Source organism: Melanostigma gelatinosum (assembly GCF_949748355.1).
Source record: "Melanostigma gelatinosum genome assembly, chromosome: 11".
NCBI classification, from domain to species: domain Eukaryota; kingdom Metazoa; phylum Chordata; class Actinopteri; order Perciformes; family Zoarcidae; genus Melanostigma; species Melanostigma gelatinosum.
The window spans coordinates 4,119,828-4,141,319 of NC_136644.1; the positions used below are offsets into that span (position 1 = coordinate 4,119,828).

The 21,492-nt window shown below is 40.5% G+C and overlaps 2 protein-coding genes across 3 annotated transcripts; both read right to left on the reverse strand.

The window, feature by feature from the left end:
• Positions 1-2,241: 2,241 nt before the first annotated feature.
• On the reverse strand, positions 2,242-10,601 carry caly (calcyon neuron-specific vesicular protein). The gene is made up of 5 exons (XM_079278111.1): positions 10,412-10,601; positions 7,540-7,702; positions 6,799-6,915; positions 6,091-6,204; positions 2,242-4,229 (listed from the first exon to the last, which is right to left on the reverse strand). The coding sequence occupies exons 2-5, from the start codon at positions 7,666-7,668 to the stop codon at positions 4,026-4,028; spliced, it is 564 nt and encodes a 187-aa protein (XP_079134237.1). The 5' UTR covers positions 7,669-7,702; positions 10,412-10,601; the 3' UTR covers positions 2,242-4,025.
• Positions 10,602-13,076: 2,475 nt separating this feature from the next.
• On the reverse strand, positions 13,077-20,692 carry nsmce1 (NSE1 homolog, SMC5-SMC6 complex component). Of its 2 annotated transcripts, XR_013772331.1 has the most exons (9): positions 20,540-20,692; positions 19,963-20,089; positions 19,357-19,478; positions 18,974-19,051; positions 18,566-18,712; positions 17,872-17,988; positions 17,200-17,326; positions 13,635-16,942; positions 13,077-13,254 (listed from the first exon to the last, which is right to left on the reverse strand). XR_013772331.1 is itself a non-coding variant. In XM_079277783.1 (8 exons), exons 2-8 carry the CDS (start codon positions 20,078-20,080, stop codon positions 16,908-16,910), a joined length of 744 nt encoding a protein of 247 aa, XP_079133909.1. In that variant the 5' UTR covers positions 20,081-20,089; positions 20,540-20,692; the 3' UTR covers positions 13,077-16,907. The 2 variants fall into 2 exon arrangements, 1 of the variants encoding a protein (XP_079133909.1); XM_079277783.1 differs by having other exon boundaries at positions 13,077-16,942.
• Positions 20,693-21,492: the final 800 nt, after the last annotated feature.

Below are 21,492 nucleotides of genomic sequence, written 5' to 3' on the forward strand. Positions count from 1 at the left end.
CAAGATTCTTGTCATCTAACTCTCCGCTGGAAGGCGAATAAGCATATTTTCCAAAAGAAGGTAAGGCTCTCTATCCCACCTTCCTGTATGCTTTCATCTCCTTCCTCTCGTCCTTTACCCATCTTTTTATTGTATATTCCATTGTGTTGAAAGAATGACACACTTTAAGAGGAAGCTGCATCATAACGCCTCTTAGCTGATCAGCTTCAATACACAGAAAGGCAGGAAGTCAGGATTTAAATCACCACGAAGCTTTGTTCTTCCTCTCCAACATTTGAGTGACATCGGGGCTCAGAGGACTTTGATTCTAGTGGGATGCTGTTAGCGGCTTCATGCTTCTTGGCTCGGCCCTCCCTGGCAGTCTTCTGGGGGGGAAGGGGGGACTCCGAACGGTCAGGACAAATTAAAAAGCCAACCTGCTATTTTACTGTTCAGATCTGTTGATGCTATAAAGCAGGAAAATGGCCCTGGAAATTCCCCCCGGCCCTGAATCTAAGCCTATTTTTTGGCACAACATGTTATGCTTTGACCAGGCATGGGATCTGTAAATGCCCTAATAAATATTTTTTAACACTTTATTCAGTTCCATGCCCTGGGCCAACAGCGTCTAAAGTATGTCACCCAGTAACAGTGGGGAGAAAAAAGAGCCTACAGGCTGAGCAGGGCGTAATGTAGATTTAATTAACAAGCTCTGGGGGCTCACACACACACACACACACAGACAGACAGAAGCACATGTGCAACACAAAGACACTTGCACAAAAACTTTAGCAAACACACACATGATCCCTGGGTTTGAGCGATGGTGTGAAAATATGTGAGTGTAAATGAGATGCAGACAGGCACAACAGTGAACCCTGCACAGAGAGAGAGAGAGCGAGAGAGAGAGCGAGAGCGAGAGCGAGAGCGAGAGCGAGAGCGAGAGAGAGAGAGAGAGAGAGAGAGCGAGAGCGAGAGCGAGAGCGAGAGCGAGAGCGAGAGCGAGAGCGAGAGAGAGAGCGAGAGAGAGAGAGAGAGAGAAAGAATGTGGCTTGGTTTTGAATTGCTAAACCAAAGTTTTGGGAGGAAGGGATCATATTTAGAATTCTATGCATACTGATCATCTTTGAGCAACAGGGTGTACATTTTTATTCTGCTGGTTATTTCGGAGCAAATGTTGTTAAAAGAAGAGTTTGAATGTTACACAGAGGTGAGACCTGCATTAATAATCTCGTCGAAATTAAGTAAGCAAGGTTTATATTTAATACAAATGTGCTTTACTGCAAGTCTCAAAAGTAAAATGTATCCCAGAACCACTCCTGTTATCGTCACGCAGGTAACAGTCAACAAACCGGTACACAGACGTGAGCAGAGAGCGACTGACGGACACATCATGAACTGACTAATGCATTTCAATTTGAATTACCAGAAACAATGCAGAAGCCACTTGTTCGTTTTTGACGATGATGGTTTATTTTACTTGAGGCGGCACAAAAAGTGTAAACGATGGAAAGATATTCATGAAGTAATAAAGGGTTACTTCTCAGTATGACGTGTTACAATTAACAGGTACTTGTACTTCAGTAGTTCTACTTTATACTTCACCAATTTTGGAGGGAAAGATTGCGCATTTTACTCCACTACATTTATTTGACAACTAGTTACTTGTTAATTCACTCAGTACTATTTACAGTACAGGAAACTCATCATCATAAAATACAATGTCTAATACTGCTAGATAGTTCAACTGATCTGTAGTTTGTGTGGTCCGGCTGCAACATTAAAATACTAGTTTAAAAGTAGAAGCTTTAATGATAACAATCCAACAATAATCATAATATAATATGAACTCAGGTCAATTACCTGTAATGGGCTAATTACAAAGTGTAGCATTGGTTGTACTTTAACAGCATTAAGTCACTTCTGAAACTAGAAAGTGGCATAAAATAGAATAACTCAATTAAAGTAGCTCAAAACTGCACTGGAGGACATACTTAAGTAATTGTACTTTGATGTTTTGACCATCTAAAGTACTTTTACATGTTGTGATTATACATACAAGAGTACAGTGTGTCCTTAACGTCCTTCCACCACTGACTCCGCTCGAGATAAAAAGCTCAGTTAGTTGCTGTTGGCTGAAAAACACACAATGAATGTTTTCTGTTAAATACAACCACTAATATTTCATCAGTCTTATTGATTGAGGTCATTAGAGGCAATGCATGTAAATCAACAGGGCCGGTTGTGAATGAGAGAACTCAACACTTCACAGTCATTTATTCCTGTTCCGTCAGTGACATCAGAGCAGATGGGTCTGATGTAAATGTTTGGCACTTAAACTCCAAAGGACAAGCTGTGCTGCGATCTCACTCACATGAAGAGTTTGGATCCAAAATAATAAAGTCACCATTTTAAAAAACGTGACAAAGGGGAAAAGGTCAAATAAGTGATGGCAGGTAATTAAGAATTGTGAGTTATTTCTGATGACGGATGAAGAAAAACAATATTTGCGTCACATCATTTTCCCCTTTTAAAAGTGGATTGGAAAAGAACTCTTCATCCTTAAAGCAAGATTTACAAACACAACTTTACCGTTAATAATAAGACACCAAATAATACACAGGTACATTTTGTTAATGCAATAAATAGAAACATGTGAAGACAATAGAAGCGTTTAGGTAGTACTGAGCACTGATTACATCTCCTGCATGATTAGAGCAGCTACTTCATACATTCATATGTGAGTCAACCCTGCGGTTGAACTGTACATGTTCATTTACAGCAACGTACATCAAAAACAAAATCTAGTAACAAAACTAATAAAGTTTGTACAATCATCTTCCACACATAATGAAATACAGAATTATTGAAATTTAGATATGTTTTTGTAGTAATACATTGAAAGCTCTCCAGTTTTATTCATAATTACAGTAAGTCGCTCACATCACCATGTAACAGAATGAAGAGCTGTATAGTGGCTTCAGAACATTTTCAGGTCCATTTACATGTCGCAAACTTTATTGCATTGTAGATTTAAGTTAAAATAGTGAAAATTGTCAATTTTCTGGCAATTAATTCTACATACAATAACCCATAATGACAAAGAGGTTGTTGTTTGTTAGTAGATTTGTAATAGTCTGATGCTTTCCAAAGCCACTGCGCGAGTCTCTTTAAAACACTCTTTAACGAACAGAACTGCAATTTACCGTCTCCAGATAATCATGACAAAACATGAAAATGGTCAATTATAGTTCCTTGTCTTAATGTTCAAAGTGGGCGCACATTTGCTGATGATTTCATACATTCCCCTCTGAAGCTAAACGAATAGGCAGCGAGATAACGAGGCGGAGTGATGAGGAGAAACTCGCAGTGATCTCATTAAAAACTTGTTATCTTCACTTCTCAGTCTGAGCTCTCGCTTCGCTTCTCTTCTCACACCTCCAACTCTCGCAGACAAGTACACGAATCACACACACACACACACACACACACACAAACTGCAAACATGCATGCAATACATATGCCCTCATGTGCATGTGAGCATTTACAGTGTACATACACACACTGAATGCAGATGGTGGCGATTACTCACGCCTCAGTAACACTGTAAAAGTCAGGCACATTCTCCAACACTTTAATAACATTCCTGCCTCTAACCACAACATCTCACCACACGCACACACACACACACACACACACACACACACACACACACACACACACACACAAAGTTGGGTATTAGACTGTAATATAAAAATGAACGGAATATAAGTGGATTGAAGTTGAGTAAACATGAGGTTTACGGAGCTGATTTTAATTTTCAGTAGTTACACAGACACCTTTATGGTTTCGGAGCAGCAGTATAAACGAGTGATTCGACGGACCGTACGAAGGGAAAGGAAAATGAATTCCTGAACAAATACAATCAAAAATGTATCTACTCTGCCTCCCCATCATCATCATCACGACCTCCCTTTCACACACCTGCATTTCTGTCAGACCCGTCACTCCTCTCCCTCAAGCGCTCCTTTCATCTGCTCGCTGCCTCATTTGGCCACCTCGGCTTCCTTCAGAGCGGTGATGACTGGTAACCATGTCGATGGCAGCTCGGGCCCAGTCCTCTTGACCTGGTTGAGGTGGCTGAGGGCGGCGTACAGCCCGGAGTTGGCCCCGCCGCGGACGCCCGCCTCCTCCTGCTGCTGCTGCTCTGTGTAGTACATCTCCAGAGCAGCCGGGGTGCAATGCTTCTGCTGTTACAGCAGAAAGATAAACACGTCTTGAACAACATGAGTCCATGACAGCAGGTCAACAGTATGTTTGTTCCTGAAGTTCATCACTTGTTGGTTATTTTTACTGCAGTAATAATGATTAACACACTAGTCTAGGACATCTTTTATAAGTACATGAAGACGCTTCAGGAGACTGAAAGCGTGCATTCATTTTTTGAGTCCTTGTTGAAGAAAATGGAAATCATCAATATGTTAATGATGAATAAGTGGGAACATTTTACAAAAGGGAACACAACAGTTTTGAGTAGTTACCAGGGAATAAATGAGGAACTAACTGGTAGTAAACAATTTGTTAACGGACAGTTTTGAGGAGCTCCTCGTCAAATTATAGAAAGTGGCTAATCTGCAGCCCTCTGTTTCTATTTTTGTGTCTCCTCAAGTAAAGTGGTGCACCGTACTGAGTTGTTTGCATGGAATCATTACCTTGTTCCTTGTAAAGTGTTACCGAATACGTTCTCAGGGATTGTCTATTCATAGCGGTCTCAGTCTAACGTCATGTTAGACTGTATTCAGGTCAAAGTAACTGGAAACGATCCCATGTTGTACGACACAGATTGTCACAGGTTATGTTTGTCTTTGGGTCCTTTGGGGAAAAGTTCCTAAAATGACATCTCAGCTGAAGAAGCTTTACAGAGGTGAAACTAAATCCAAGTTCTTTCAGATGGTGCTAGCAGTGTTGACAATGTAGTTAAGGCTTACAGTGATAATACACCACCACGGTTGCAAGGTCAATTTAGGACGAGCCTTCACTGAAGGAAAAAACACCATGTGCAACATCTTTAAACTCAAATGAACTTGTTTTTGAGGAGGCTGAGTGTGTTCGAGACAATGTGGGTGAATTAAATCAAACAAACTGGGCGTCCATCCAGTTAATGTTATGTTATGGAAAGAGCCCACTGAGTTGTGTTGACCTCACAAGCGTTTCTCTTCCGAGGATCCACTACCTGACCTTCCCTCTCAGTGAGGAGTCGAACCTCTGAAAAGCGCAGCAGTGATTTGGCCTCCCTCCATCCTCACTCCTCTTTTTATGTCTCCAACAACGCATTAGCAGGAAAAAATGCTGAACGCAACTGTAACCGGCAAAAACTTCAAAAGCCTTGCCGGAAGGTCCCTCCCTCCCCTTCCTTGCTTTCCCCCTCACTGTTAAGCCTTTAATCACAGTTTAGTCACGCTCAGCCCTAATTAAAGACCCCTCCGATTCACAGGCGGGCGTCCCAATCTCTGCCTGACCAGAAAGCGGGCTCTGTAGCGCCTTCTCTCTCTCTCTCATTTCTTATGTGAGACAGGCTCTTTAACTGACATGCGTGGCAGCGGTGGCTCGCTACACGATGCCTCCAAGGTGTCGTTTGGAGATAATGAGTTTCCAGCTCCAGTTTTCAGAGAATCCTCCCAAAGTGACTGATGTGAGGGTGTGCCGAGAAACAAAGCACCAGCTGCGTAGTAGACTGTGTAAGTGCCCTTTGAGTGGGTGACGCACAGACTACTGCGGCCTGGATAATGAAATAAGAAGTCTGTGATATCGAAGGACGAGACATTTACATGAGTTGGTTCTGCTGTTCTCTGCTCTATTGCAGGAAGATTTTCTTTCTCTCCCTAAATCAAGTGAATCTACGTTCATACATCTGTGTGTGGTCTGTGTCTGCAGACACACAGTTTATGTACATTCAATTTTCTGAAAGGATAGTGAAAATGAAAAATGCCATATGCTAAGCAACGTTTTAATGACTGTGTAAGTGAGCTCATATATGTGTGTGTGTGTGTGTGTGTGTGTGTGTGTGTGTGTGTGTGTGTGTGTGTGTGTGTGTGTGTTCATGCTGCCTACCTTAAGGATGAAACCCTCTGGGCAGGTAAGCTGGTCGTACCACATGGCTTTGTACATGAGCAGGAGGAGCAAGCTGGTCAGGAAGGCCAACGTGATGAGGATCAGGCCTGTGATCTGAGCAACAACACACACACACATGTACACCACTTTAGCAACAAGTGCCTTCAATACTTAAAAAGAATAAGGCTGGCAATTTATTTTTGTTTTTGACAACAAATTCTGTGAAAAGACCAAAACCAAGAATCCCTTAGTCGTCTCTTGATACTTTCCAACTCTGTCCGTGGCACACAGTGTTTATCAATGGGAATGATTTAAATGAGCAGATTAATACACATTCGGAGATCAGGTGAGCATTAATGGCAGCGCGGCACTGCATGTGGGATTGGCTGAATATAAACTACAGTGTGTGTGATCATAGTAAGATGGCAAAGATCAGCCAGTGCAATTGTCTCGCTAAAATTAAATTTCACTGATACAGCATATGCGCTGTAAATAATTTCTCCTGTGTTCTGCTTTGAGAAAAAAATCTGAATCCTAAAGGGAGACATTTTTATTGAATATTTCCTCGGCTCCTAATGGCGCCCGTAGTTTAGTACATCAGGCTTTGGATACTTGGTTAATACTTGTAAGTGGGATCCATCCATTGTTGGTTTTGGTCTTTTGATTTGGAACATGAGTCCATTCAGAGACTTCAGGTTGTTGTTGTACCTTGGCTTTGTCTGAAACATCACTGTAGAAGTTGATATTCAGCTTCTTGATATTGGGCAGGTACAGCTTGTTCTTCTTCTGCTGCAGCTGATATTGTGTCGACGTCTTCACAATGACCTGGAGCAGAAACAATGCACTGTTATTGTGACTCTTGTGGCGAAAAACTGAGACCTGCAAATGATCTGTGATTTGTTTTACATTATGGCTGATGGATGATTTTGTCCCCAGTGTTCAGCACAGGTTGTGACCCATTGAAAATACAATTTCCCATAATACACCAGCATCATTTGCAAAGGCGGACAGTTTTAATCTATGCCTTAAAAACACATTTGGGAGCTACAAAGGTGTTTTTTTATGTTAATGTTTCAGCAACATCTAATCAGCCTGTAGAACATCCTGTGCTACAACAAAAATATGATTGTGAGAGCTTTCCTCTTGCATTATGCATTCAAAAGGTGCCCGCATTGCGTGGGTTTTAACCTGGGACGGGAGGTAACGGAAGGTGAATTCAGCACTCTCACTGGTGGGGCTTTTGCTTGGACCCACGTGAATTTTAATGGCGTTTGTCCAGACGTGTTCTGCAGCGACTCGTAATCTGTCAGCTATCTCCGTAATGCACTAAAGCGTGGTTTGTTGTGGTCTGCGAGCAACTAAGAATCACCGTATTTTAGAGAAAAACAAACATAGGTAGGGAGGCACATCAGCAGACTCACAAACACTGACCTAATAGGCCGCACTTACCTTGTCTGCGAACGGCTGCTGGAGCTGGTTGACCTCCAGGGGTGTGATGAGGGGGATGTTGTCAAAGCCGTCGTCCGCAGACGGCTGCTTCTCCAGTTTGTCAGACAGATTGCTGCCTAGCTTCACCATGGCTGCTTAGGTGCCCGAAAATGCCTGGACTGATCTGGAGAGCGGGACAGAGAGCTCAGGTCAGACTGACTCAAACTGTGTGCCTCGTAACCAAATGTGACAGCGCTGCTTGTAGCTCAAATCGAGGACACTGCCAGGGCACGAAGGAAGATGGAGAAGATGATGGTGTGATGAGGAAAAACAGGACCGTAGGCTGTATATAAGGACAGGAGTAACACAAACCACAGAAGAAGTAGAAGAGAAGAAAAAAAGTCCGTCTGATACCGCAAGAAATAAGACTGATATGCAATGTCGGCCTGTTGGTTCATCTATTGGATGTATTGACGTGAAATCTTGTACAAAGATTCATGTCAACCTCAGGATGAATAGCATAACTTTGGTGATCATCAAATCAATATTTTCATTTCTTCAATATTAATATTTTCTGCAAACCTCATGGTATTCCCCATCAGCCTCAGTTGTACTTTGAGTTTGGTGTTAATTAGCAAATATTAGCATAGGCTACTAACACACTAAACTAACATGGTGAACATGGTAAACATTATATCTGCTGAACACCAGCATGTTTGCATTGCCGTTGGCATGCCGATGTCAGCATTTGCTGTTGACTCGTTGACTTGTGAGCTGGTTAAATCAAACGCTGTCAATACATCATGGTAAAAAGGTAACACTTCTGTGTTACGGTAGCTTGTGCTGGATTATTTTCTGCCCGACAGCAGTGACTTCCTGGAGTCTTTGCTGGTTGCAATTGCTCAGAGCCGATGACAACCGAACGCAAAACGTTAAGTTTTGTATCAGGGGTGCTGCTAGGTGGATTTTGCTACATTTACGCTAAAATAAACGACTTGCAGTAGCTGCATATAAGAGAAGGATATGAATCTTCTCGCAAGATAGCAAGTATTTCCCAAAATGTCTGAGTATTCCCTCAATCCATGATTTATTGATAAGTAAGTGGAATTATATTTATATATCATAAAGTGGAGGCATATTTAAGTGACTTCAGACTTGCATCCTCTTGTTGGTGCAATACAACAATCCAAAGTAAACATGTTTCATAACCACTGGGTATCATAATATTGTATATATCAGCCCCATCTCTTCCTCCAAACGCTTATCCTTAATGTTTAGAATCGACGTGTAAATCCAACACGTCACCAACACGGCGCCGGACGCCTCTCTGCTCTGATAATGATTCTATTTTCTCGCCTCGATCAAATGATCATCTAAATGTGGAGGGAAGAGGTGAGGATCCACTTATCTTATTCACACAGTGCAACACAACACCTTCCCTCAGCCAAGGACCCCACAGGCCCCAATGACGCCAGTGACTCACAATGATGATACACTCACCAGGAGGCAAGGAGCCACAGTGTTTATGCTGCAGGAGACATCCCTGATGCACAGGGAAAGTGTTTTTGATAAAGGAGATACGGATTGTTAACTAAGGCTGCTGGACACATCCATGATCTGCTAAAAAAGGAAGTATACTGTATATTGTTATTAAGTGGAAACCTTGAACCAAATTCAATTCCAGACATTTGATATTTTGGACTCAGATTACAGGAGACCAAGCCTACAAACAGATAATACTGGTGCAAAAATGATCACCTCTAAATTGGCAAAAAGACAAAGCAGTATCTTGATAAAAAAATCTGTTCTTTTTAAAATTTGATTTAAACTTCAAGCAGTTAAAGAGCAGCATTTGTCATTGGACAAAATAGATCTTAAGTGAGGATAATACTCAAGACCTACATAGACTACTTGTTGTCCTTCGTGGGTGGCTAAAGTGGTCATTTGTGCTGCCGACCAATTTTTTCCTCCCAACAGTTGGAGGGAAGTGTGGATACGATGAATCATCCTGAATCTGTGATGAGCAAATGAGCCGGGTGTTGCTGTCAAACACTCAGTGTTCCCACACTCTGACAGGAAATGAGTCCAGCAAAAGAAAGCCGCAAATGACATCCTTTAAATGCACATTTTACCTACAATTAAAAAAAACGATGGCATGATTATAGTTGAATTCATTGCTCACAATCTGGCATATCAATCAGGACAGGGAGGACGCAGCTTTCTGAAGGTGAAGACGTGCATGCTGTGTTATGAATAGGTAAGAGTGGCTGTTTATGCCTGTGCCTCTCAAGCTCTTCGGGGTTCACTGGTCATGCATATCTGAACTTGCTGCATTGGAGACTGCTGAGACAAGATATACAGGCTGTGACCAGGAATCAGAGAGCAGGGATGCAACAGCATCACATGACAGAGAGAAGCCTGATTAATTAAACACATTTTCTGTCGAATTAGGCTGCAGATCAGAATCCGGTGAAGCCTGTTTTTGCGTACTTTTATTATCTTAAATGTAACACGATACATGAGCTGCGGACTGAACGAATGTATCCATAAGCCCTGAGGACAATCAAAAGGCTGAATGCGTATTTAATTGTAGCCGTTTATGTAACGTGGCGGTAGCGCAAATTATAACGCAATCCAGTGCGACACGAAGACAGCCCCATACAACACCCGATTAAAAGATGCGATGCGTGTCCATTTATCCACTAAAGCAGATGAAAAACCATGAATCACTGGCACTAAATCACTTCATCGCGTCACGAGACGAAACACTCTCCTATGGGTAGAATTACGCAGCGGTACAGTCTCTCTCCACCCGCAAGCACGTGTGTCTGATGCACAAAATACCGGCTGCGCACTCAGAAACATAACAGTAGAAAAGAGAATATAAACTCACTGTGGTTTCTCCGTGCTCGCTGGTCGTCTGTGGACGGGATCGGACCTCACTGATGCTGCTGACGGGGACTCGGTGTGAACGCCGGTTGCCGTGGTGATGTGTGATTCACGGTAGCACTGCGCATGTAATTCAGCCCTGGAGCGGCTCGGTCCTCCGGAGGAAACTGGCTGCTCGGTGTGAATGCGCATCCCCACCGCGGCTCGCGGGGGTTGTGGCTGATCAGGAAATTGCGTTTTGTCTGTGGGAAATAATCATATCTCGGTTTATCTTCAGTGTTTGTCCTCAATGCGGCAAGACAGGGCCTCGAGGTCTTGTTTGCCTCTGAGTGAATTAAAAGCCACATACAGCCTGTTATTTAATCCCTGCACAGAATTGGAGCGCGCTTTATATTTATAATTCGACGTGTGCACATGGTAACATGACATGAATAAAATAGGAGACAATGAAGCAATTGTTTAACGTACAAAACCAGATAAAATAGCCAGTATATCCAAAAATAAAAATACAGTGGCAATGCAACAGCAGTTCCCTAAATGTCCTCTTAATTTGCCTCGACGTTAGATAAGACCATTTTAGGACAGCATGCATGTGTTTATGTGCCTGCTGACGTGGGAATTAACGTCAGCTACATTTACAGAGGTGCTGGACTTAAGTTCAGTTTTGAGGTTGTACTCGACTTGAGTATTTCCATTTACTTTGACTTCTAAAATACACTCCGTTTGAGAGCGAAATGTTGTGCTTTTTAATACTCTACATTTATTGAATAGCTTTAGTTGCTGGGGACATGTAAGACCCCCTATTTTAGCATTTCTAATTAGCATTATAAACATGTAATACATGGTCTATAACACACTGTTAAAAATAAGTGGATATAGGGATATTTTATCAGTGTTTAACACACACACAAAATATTTGTCACCAATAAACTTTCCATATGAAGACATTTAATATTATAACAGTGTTTACTGTCTTTCATTATCTGTTCATACAACAGAATCCACACCAGCCTAACATTCATATGCTTACAACTACAATATAGTGTTGTATAAACCAAATATTGCATGCTCATATATTATGAATGCTAACTCGGAGGACTTGAAGTAAAGTGTTGCTACTTCACAAATTCAGATTTTACATAAAAAAGTGAAGACATTTTAACTTAATAGTGTCAATAAAATAGTTTTATGTAAACTAACATTACTATTCTGCTTACATATTCATGCATCAGTAAAAATATTCCAAGAATATGATATAACGCTCCATTCTGCACAATAAGCACTTTTACTGTTGATTCTTTTGGAACATTTTGCTTTTGAAACCTCTGTACTGAGCATTATGAATTTACTTTCACTTGTTTGAGGTATTGCTTCTTTAACTTAAGTGACAGATTAAATAGTTCTTCTAATTTAAAATAAAGTTCTCCAGCTGGAACATGAGTTTGTACATCAAAGGCAGCAGACAAGGCACAGCTCAGTTGCCTTTGACCTACCAACAGATACCCCGTGACCCAGGTGACCTGAGGAATCTTCAAAGACATATTCAAGCATTTGTGTATTTCTGGGTTATTGACTCTTGAAACAAAGGTTTCTTGCTGTGAGGAAGAGTTAGGAGGAGCATCTCAAGGGGAGGTTTTTGTTCCGTGGGGACGCGGTTCCCCTCTCTCAAGTGAAGGTGAGAAGGAAGTGATGCATATGCAGAGGTGTTTCAAAGACAAGAGTATTTTTGAGTATATATTCATACGTGTGTGTGTGTGTATGTGAGTTTGAGACAAGCCTATGCTGAGAGAGAGAGAGAGAGAGAGCAAGAGAGAGAGAGAGGAGGAGAGTGATGTGTGTGGAGAATGAGTGGGAAGAAGGAGCCAGGCTCGTCTGCAGATTTAGATCAACCCTTTCATGGAAAGAGGACCCATGCTGTTTTCCTCTTTGGCCGTGGCTGACTGTATGAATTCATTATGCCTTTAGGGGAGCACTCGTCCAAAAATCAGCACTGAAAGCCCCGCGCCCCCCTGCCAACCCATCAATTGGGCCTACATTTATTATTTTGACCTTTCCTTTGCGGGGGAGTGACATCAAAGTGGATCCTCGGCTAGTTCCTCTGTAAGGAGACGGAGGTGTCATCCTCACAGTGTGAGAGGCAGACTGCCGGCCTGCGCTGGTTTTGTTGTCAGTGAAGAAGAGAGACGGAGTCTGGGTCAACATAGTTAAAATGAGAATCCATTTGGTTGCGGTGCGTGGAAGGAAAACTGGGTGAAACCAGGCGTGTTAATGTTTGGGCTTGTTTGTGAACCTTTGAAAGATTCAGATGATTTGATTTCGCAAATTCAAATCTGGTATTTGAAATAAATATTACTCTTACAACCTGACATACTCATGATCAATCAATCAAACCTATTATATGTGTTTGTATCGGTTTGATTTATATCAAAATATTCCTGATAACAATGTTAATATCAGCATTTGTCACATTTGTTCCATATAAAGCATTAAAAACAAATTCACCTACAATCATTGATATCGAGTGAGACAACGTCATTAACGGTAATTTAAAGACCGTTTCGTAAGTTAGAGGTCTAAAAGCTTTCTAGGACGTCCTATAAGAGAAAAAGCTCTCCTGTAGACACAAGAGCACCAAAACTATTTTTGCAGTAAATTGGTTCAAATTGGCAAAGTACGTTTTGACATTTGAAGTTCAAAATATCAAATGAAAAGAACGATTTAAACTGGTGAAATCATTCAAATGGATTCCTTTAATCAGATGTTATACCATCACCAACATAAACAGACAGTTCTTTCTAAAAGTTTGAAGCTTTAGTGTTGTTTTATTTGAGGCAGAGCGGTGATGATCTGGTTAAAGGGAGAAGAAGAAGAACAGACGGTGTTAGTGTTCACCATAAACAATGTAAGCGCAGTGCTTCCTTGTGTCTCCAGTGTTTTCTTACAGCCATTAGCTTTCGTTGATATAAGACCACAATATTTCATTTTATCCAAAGAAGACAACTATTTTTTAACTTAAACTACCAATTTAGATTTGAACTCTAAATTACACAAATGCACATTTTGATGATGATGTTCAAATACGGTATTTTGTTTAAAAGTTTGGGGGGAAGTTTTGTTTTTCCTACTTACTTTATTTAACGGCACGTAAAAACAACAGAAGCTTTTAGACGAAAGAATATATATGTGTATATAGTTCTATAGTAAATAAAGAAACCTAAGTCTCCAACCTTGGTATAGGGAAACACAAGACTGTAGCTCAAAGAGACCTGCAGCAGGACTGGCTCTGCTGCTCGGCTTTCCTCTGCCAGCCGACCTTCAACCATCTCTTCTCTGCTCAACGGAGCACCAACCATCTTCCCTTCTCAACAGAAAGCTCATGTGAAACAGCACCGCCCTCCTCACACTGCATAATGTAACATGCTGTCTAGATATATCTGGAGTCTAATTCTGTTTCTTTCTCACTCCTTGTTCAGACAGTACGGTCACACCACTATTAAAAGAAAATCAGGATGTCTGTCGCCGTCATTATTGTCAGCACGTCTCTTATTTTGTATAGCACTCAAAACACCAGCAAGAACATCAGTGAAACACCTGAAGACGCGTGGTCATAAAAATAGTACAACACATGTGAAGTGGCTTCTACAGTCTATTACGACAGAGTTCCTAAACCCTCATTACAATATGATTTATTACCGTCTTATTTTCATGTCAAAAACAAAACAAAAAGAGTAATTATGCTTTATCAAAGAATCCTAATTGGTTTGCATTCATTTCATGTTTTTTGAGATTTGACATTTAAATGCACACTTTGAGACGAGAATATATTTCCACTTAATAAAACGAATAGTTCCGATTGATTTGCTCTCCACTTTCTGTCTGCTGTATATTTTGTAATTCACCTCATCATGTGAGCAGCAGTCACTGACTTTATTATATTAATTGTAACCTGGACAGATGTAAAAATGTACTGAGGACATTGTTTCGGTTCGTCTGGGTGATATAAAACTTGGACAGGGAGGTTAAAATAAAAATGTTAAAGAAAGGATCCAAACAAAAAAAGTGATACGTTAAGTATGAGATGACTGTAAATCTTCCCATATTGTGTTCATACAACAGAAATGCTGTTTCGTACTTTGTCAATGCTACTGCAGTTTGTTTTTAATCAATGTCAAATGCTTTACCAACAGGGCCATCTAGTGTCTGACTAGCCACATAACCACTGCAGTAGAGGCTGAGCCCAACAACAGATACTGAGTTTCTGTCTCCTGACTTGTAAGAACTGTCGGTGCAGGTTTTACTATCAGATGGATGAGCTGCAACAGATCTCACTAAAGGGTTACAGTTCAACCACTGAGCATGTTCAGGGTGACGCAACTCTGGATCAGTTGGTAAATCTATTCCTCACCAACAGATGGCAACACCACATCAGTGACAAGGATGACGTAACATGGGACTGTGTTTGCTTCATTCGCTAATTGGACATTTGATAATGAACAAATTATAGTTTGTTGATGTGAAAATGCAACGATACATTAATAAATGTTTCGAGAATGTTGAATGATGTTTAATGACAACAAATAAATTAGAATCAAGATGTCAATAACGAGTTAATGCTTTGTTGAAGATTTAGATATCAGGTATTGTTGATGGAGACGTTATTTTTCGGTCAGTGTTTTATACCCATGATGCGTTTGTTAGGAACTTTTAAAGGTTTTGCTACGCACTACAGAAGGCAATGTTTAATGAATTATATCTTTGCAAAACTGAGATAATACTTATCTCAAAGGATTCCAGCACTCGTTGGCAGGAAGGGCAAGACTAGGGTGGGGACAGGTGCCACGTTTCTGGTCCAAGGCCGAACGAAAAGCGAGAAAGGAGACGGTGGTGTGAGAGGTGACAAGCATGAAGGAAGAGTGCTATTGGATCAAGACGGTGTCGCAGGGCCGACAGGACTGGACAACCCGGGACAAGGTTGTCAACCGGAATATCAATTGATCAGACTTTTGGCAGATCCCAAAGGCAAGACTCGGCTCCCTTACCAGGTCAACCTACGAACCCACACCAGTGGTTCAAGAACAAGGAATGCTGCTTGCTCTGCAGCGCTCCCAATGCAAGCCTCCGACAGATCTTGTCAGGCTGCAAAATGGCGTTTTCTACAGTGGTGCCATGACCAGGAGCTGAAAAAGCAGGCCGAAGGGGCACAGACAGGAAAGCAGGGGATGTTCACCACCGGCAGAGGTGGTGAACAAAACTGGCAGAGGAGGCGGAAAAGGGCAGCATTTAAAACCTCTATAAAAACTTAGCGACAAGGCGGCAGATCGTAGGCACGCTTCCAAGAGGAAGACACCAACAATGGAGTACACAGCGCCGAAAAACGCAAATATCGCGAGGCCAAACAGACAAAGCTTCCAAGACGAGAGGGAATCTGAGGTTGTTTCACCCACTGACGAGCCCCCTAACTCTGGACAACGCTGAGCTCTCAACTTAATGAGCCGAGTACAAAGACAAAACACCACAAAAGGTGCACTGAACTGAACTTGCTGCATTTTGTGGCAAAAGCTAAAGAATTGATGAATAAATTATTGGTTAAACCAAATGACTATGTGAAAACATAGTGCAGAATGATTTAGGTTTTGTATAGATATTACACAAAAATGAACTCAGTACGGTGAACATCAGTACCTCAGAGGATAAATTAGTCTCAACATAAAAAACAAAAAAAACAAATGCCATGGTTAATAGCTGTGTAATAATAACACTTTGTAATAATGTCTGATAACACGTTAGACCGCTGGTGAATTCCAGTCAACGGTGTTGATAAACACATTTTAACATCAACACATGATGAATGACGATGCACATTACCAAGGCCCTGAACCTGAAGAAGCCAAATGGAATTCAGCCTTTAGTCATTTCATTTACACTGTTGCTTTTCCTACTGTGACATGTTAAAATGCATTCTGTTAAAAAGGCCTATATTACAATAATAATTAACAGTTTATTTCTACAGCACAAACAGCGTTACAATCACAAAGTACTAGGGCTGAAACAAATCCTCAAAAAAATAGATTTTTAAAAATTGTCCAGGCCGGATTGGGTCAGCATGTTGTGTGGCCTGCAAGGACCGTAACAGACTCCCAAAAGGTGAACTCTTCTAGCGTGGTTAATGCACAAGGACTTTGTAATAAAATACTGTCATTAGAAGATAATAGAAGGCACAATTTGGAATTCAGCAACAGAGAGTTTGAAACTTATGTTATTTTTTCCTAGATAGGTAAATATTGAGGCTCTGACTGTTAAGTGAAAATGTATATATTATTGTCTCAGAAGTTACATCTTGAGAAGCTTCATTATGGTCATTAAGTCTCTTATAGAAGGGACTCATCTGGAAGGAAAGTGTATCTGCAGGTAAAGAACAAAAACCGTTTTGTTTTTGATGATGGTGTTTAACTTAACATAATGAAGACATTTCAGTGAAAATACATTTGGTGCTGAAGTCCTCATCTTCTGGACTGAGACTGGGGTCGTCTGACTTCTGTAATGTACAGAACAATCAATATATGAAACATACATCTCTTCATTTTCATTCTATGTATTAATACGTGTCAGTCTAATATACTTTACTTACATTTTTTACAAACATATAAATATATAACATGTGATCTTTGAAAAGCAAAACATCCTGGGAACAGATGTGGAAGGTGGCAGTTTTTAGGAAGCATGTAGGAGATTTAAATGTGCATCTATGTAATGATGGTCGGTCTAATATGAGTGTAAATAAACAATAAGTACCAGGGATTTCATGTGGCCAGAAGTCCTCACAAGCTGGACACTGCGGCTCTGCTCTTCCCTTGAAGTATCGGGCCACACATGGGTTGTGTATTTTTATTCCACAAGTAGAATTCTCACAAATTTGGCACTGAAAAAAATAAAATGTGTTCAGATTAATACGGTGTACTCATTTTGTTAAGATCGGGTTTTTCACACATTAGCAGAACCAATGCAAAAGGGACCGTTTACAAAAGCAACTAACGTCAATGCAAGGTAAAAAAAACCTTTCACTCAACATGACATAAAACTTGATAGAACTTAAACTGAGAGGAAAGAACACAAAGACAGATAGCCATTACATACGAATGTGTTCGCACTACAGAGACACATAAAATCACATTATTAAAAGTGAATTATTGATCGTTCATATATATGTTGTTACTCAAGAGCAAGTCTGTGTGACTTCCCACGTGATTTGTATTAAACTACAATTATTATGACTTTTATTCCTTAGATTCTTATTTCCAGAAAGCTTAAAATAGTACAATTACAAAAAGCAGATATCTGTAAAGCCACTGCCTTTAACTTATACAATTGAGAGTTTCTAAATGACAGAACTAAATGTAATTCATTTCATTCCGGTATTTATAAACGGGCACAAAGTATACAATAAATAACAGAGGGAACATTTACCTGGAAGGCGATGTTGTGACAGATGTGGCACACTTTGATTTGCTCCTGGTACATTGCACGAATGTATGGCTCCATCTCTATAATACATCTGGTGGACAAAGTGTATTCACCGCGTTTCTACATAAATGAACAGAAATCAATTACACACCGAATAAAATGAACAGAGTAGTGTTTCAATACTACGGCAAAGAGACTTTCGTCTGGTTAGTAGACTTAAGTTGGTAGTGAATGTGATTTTAATTGATTTGAAAAATAAATCCACATTATAAATGATGAAAACAAACTTATATGAACAAGTGTGTCAAAGCTACAATCATGATAGCCTAGCTTAAGACGGTATTGATTATTGCTATTAATACTTTTTAATATTTTACATCTTTCACCCCACTGAATTGCAAAACCCTAACCTTATTTCACAACAGGGATCAGCAACACAGCCGGTTCACTTACAGCGGGCCGATAATAGACATCCCCAATATTAATCTTATTGAAAATGGCTGACTGAAATAAAGTCAGATTAAGTTGAAGTCCTTTATGAAAGTGTCCACAACTGGCGTGAGAAAAGTGCTAAATCGATGTGAAAAACAGCTTTTTGTCCACACAAAAATAGAGTTTAACAGTTTGTGTAAGATGGAGCAGAGAGAACATATCCTAAATTGTATTTTGACATCCTGCTGGAAACGCCGTGTTTTACCTCACTGAGCCATTTGTCGCGCACGAGTCGGTTCAAGAGGTGCTCCGTCTCGCTCTTCTTCAGCTTTTTGGTGGTCAGGGTGTCGGCGCTGTTCAGAACGTCAGTGGAAGAGACCGTGCCATTCTCAGAGACCACGATCAGGTCCATCTGAATCAGAGCAGCTCAAATCAGCCACGACACACTTTACACACTGAAGAAGGCAGAGCCCAAACATCTGTGCTAAAATCAGAGACATAATCTGCTACGAATGTAGTATTTTACTACAAGGCTGTTTCTGTAGTCATCTGATTTTTCAATTATTTTACTATTTTTTCATTATAGCCCAACGTTTTTCTGAAAAAAAAGCTTTGGATTTAAGTGATTGCAAAACGTCGATATGCAGGATTTCCTTCTGTAAATTTAACTCACCGTTTTCCTGAACAGCTCCAGCTCATTGTCGGCATAATCTGACGACATTCTGGTGACAACAGTCTCAGTCATGTTCACCTGGACAGGAATTAAGGAAAACAGGGATTAACGATGCCTCCTCGTGGTGGGCAACAGAGCACCATGAGGTGGGCTGCGGAGGTACTGCCAAATGCTTAGATTAAATTAAAAAAAATATATTTATTTGGAAATTTACAAAGATGTTTATTTCAATGACCAGTTACATCTGAATATCACCTCAACAATCACATCATCAGGGAGAGACTAATGCATTTTTACCGTTTGCTAGCTAGCAGACCCTTGGATGCAGTGACACAAAATGGATCGGTTTTGAAATGAAAAAGTTATGTGGGAGACAAACTTACCAAGGCGTAGAACTGGTGACCGTTGTCTTCAGACATCCCTTTTCTAATCTGCATGAACATAGGCTGCAGATTTGAGTTGACTGCATCAATGAAGTCATCCAGCTTGTCGGGGGCGTGCTGTGCTGCAGAAAAATAAAGACAATTTGTGAGCAGCAATTATTTCTTGTGCGTTTCAACCCATATTGTATTGTCCACCTTCGTGGAAATTTGTCTTTGGCTTCTACCAAGCACAGCAAAGGTATATACATAATACAAATAACAAGACACGCCATTAAAAACATAAACATACAGTATACAATAGTGCAAATGAGCAGCAAAGAAGTTCTTCATTATGGAGATTATTTGTCAAAAGTAACATTTTCCTAATCAATTGTATTGTTAGGTATTTGCCCAAAAGCTTACATATTTTCAGAAAGCTGTGTTCATGAAGTTTATAAACAGTTCAAATCGTCAGTGTAAAAGGCAGTGGAAACAGAGTTATGCAAATGTAAAGCAGACAAAAGGCACATCATTATATTGTTGCTATAAATCCTATGTCCTGATACAGGGGTGAACTCGTCTTATTCTGGATCGATCACATTACAAACCGCATATAAAATGACTCACTGTTGTGGGTTTCACAACAATATTGATAGAGCGTCCTCGCGCCTTGTTCATCAACGATGCCATTGGCCATCATGGTCTGTAGGAACCGTCGATGGCTGTCTCCCATCTGTCTCGACATGTATCTGGACTGATGTAGACAAAACACAGCGCAGATGCTTGCAGTGTTATACTTACAATATATTGAGAACTGGATATTAAGGTAAAGTACTGTTAAACCCAACAATCACATGATCCAATGCACATAAAGACAACAGACGCCGAAGGAGTCACCATTTTTAGTGAAGGGCATTTAGCAAAAAACACATTTCAGGATAGATTAAAGCTGCAACTATGCTTCAATGTTAGCCGTCGCTATGTATATTATCGGACATGTTTTCACAATGAAGACCAAGACCCAATAACTTACATCAGTGGCTAACTGAAGTACACAGTATGAAGTTGGGACTTCGTCTCGAGCTTTAACAGTTACATAACATAGTAACATAGTTAGTTGACGTTAACGTTACATCAAGTGCTTCAAGAACCGCCCAGTAACGTTAGCTAAATTAAGCTAACCTAACCGTTAGCTGTTGCTTACCTGTGCCAAGATTTTGTCGGTTAACCACGGATATTTGCGGTTTATCTTTCCAGCGAATTAAAGTTTGATCAATTAGCAGAAACGAGCTTCAAAAGTCAAAATAACTCGTGGACAAGTTTACAAACTACCCTCCTATAATCCACGCTTCCTGTTATTTTTCCATTCTTCTTCTTCTCCTCCGTGACGACTTCCGGTAGCTGGCGTGGTGAATTACCGCCACCTGTGCGCCATTGTGCCACAAAAAACAAAACAAATTTGCCAAACAGTGAACATAATGTTGTTGTAATTGTATTCTCACCCATGCTTGTAATCATAGTGATGTAAACTCAACATATTCACAATTCTCTCACTTGGAGCTTTAGTGCTAAGGGGTAAATTAACAGCAAAATACAGAAAAATATATTTTCATTTGTTCATTTTAAATATATATTTCCCATTCGTAAATGAATGCAAAAAAAAGATGGACGCCAATGAGGAATGGTGACAATGTTATGTTAATGTCTCTGGCAGAAGTCAGAGTAATATAGTAATCAGGACAAATACAGTATCCGTTTAACGAATTGGCTTGCAGACATACTGTGACTTGTGACACACACCAGCAAGTCAGTTTGGAAAGACTACAACTAGGTTTTTACAGCAAAGTTAAGTTCAGCTGTGTGCATGTGGGCCTCTGCAGCTCCTGTCTGTTAAACCAGACACAGCTTTGTGTATTCAGTAGCTTTAATGGGGCGGAGACTTACAGTAGATAATAAATTTCTGATGAAGTCAACTGTATATTTCTTAGTATTGCAATCTACATGAACTTAATTTTTCAAAGTGACTATTGTGCTTTAGTGCTGCTGAGAAACTGTGATTGTCACATGGTAGCGTCACGAGTTTAAGCTGTGAAATGTCCATTTTGAAGGTGATAATGTGCAATAGTTCACTGAAAGTATTCTTGCAATCTCGCTTGT

What these genes read in the sequence shown, in the direction of transcription:
- caly (XM_079278111.1), bottom strand. Translation starts at nt 7,668, where the DNA reads ATGGTGAAGCTAGGCAGCAATCTGTCTGACAAACTGGAGAAGCAGCCG. An exon ending in ATGTTTCAGACAAAGCCAAG is followed by an intron (nt 6,205 to 6,798) that starts GTACAACAACAA and finishes GTTGTTGCTCAG; the next exon opens with ATCACAGGCCTGATCCTCAT. An exon ending in CAGAGGGTTTCATCCTTAAG is followed by an intron (nt 4,230 to 6,090) that starts GTAGGCAGCATG and finishes CTGCTGTAACAG; the next exon opens with CAGAAGCATTGCACCCCGGC.
- nsmce1 (XM_079277783.1), bottom strand. Translation starts at nt 20,080, where the DNA reads ATGTCGAGACAGATGGGAGACAGCCATCGACGGTTCCTACAGACCATG. An exon ending in GTCACCAGTTCTACGCCTTG is followed by an intron (nt 19,052 to 19,356) that starts GTAAGTTTGTCT and finishes ATTCCTGTCCAG; the next exon opens with GTGAACATGACTGAGACTGT. An exon ending in CTGGCCACATGAAATCCCTG is followed by an intron (nt 16,943 to 17,199) that starts GTACTTATTGTT and finishes TGTACATTACAG; the next exon opens with AAGTCAGACGACCCCAGTCT.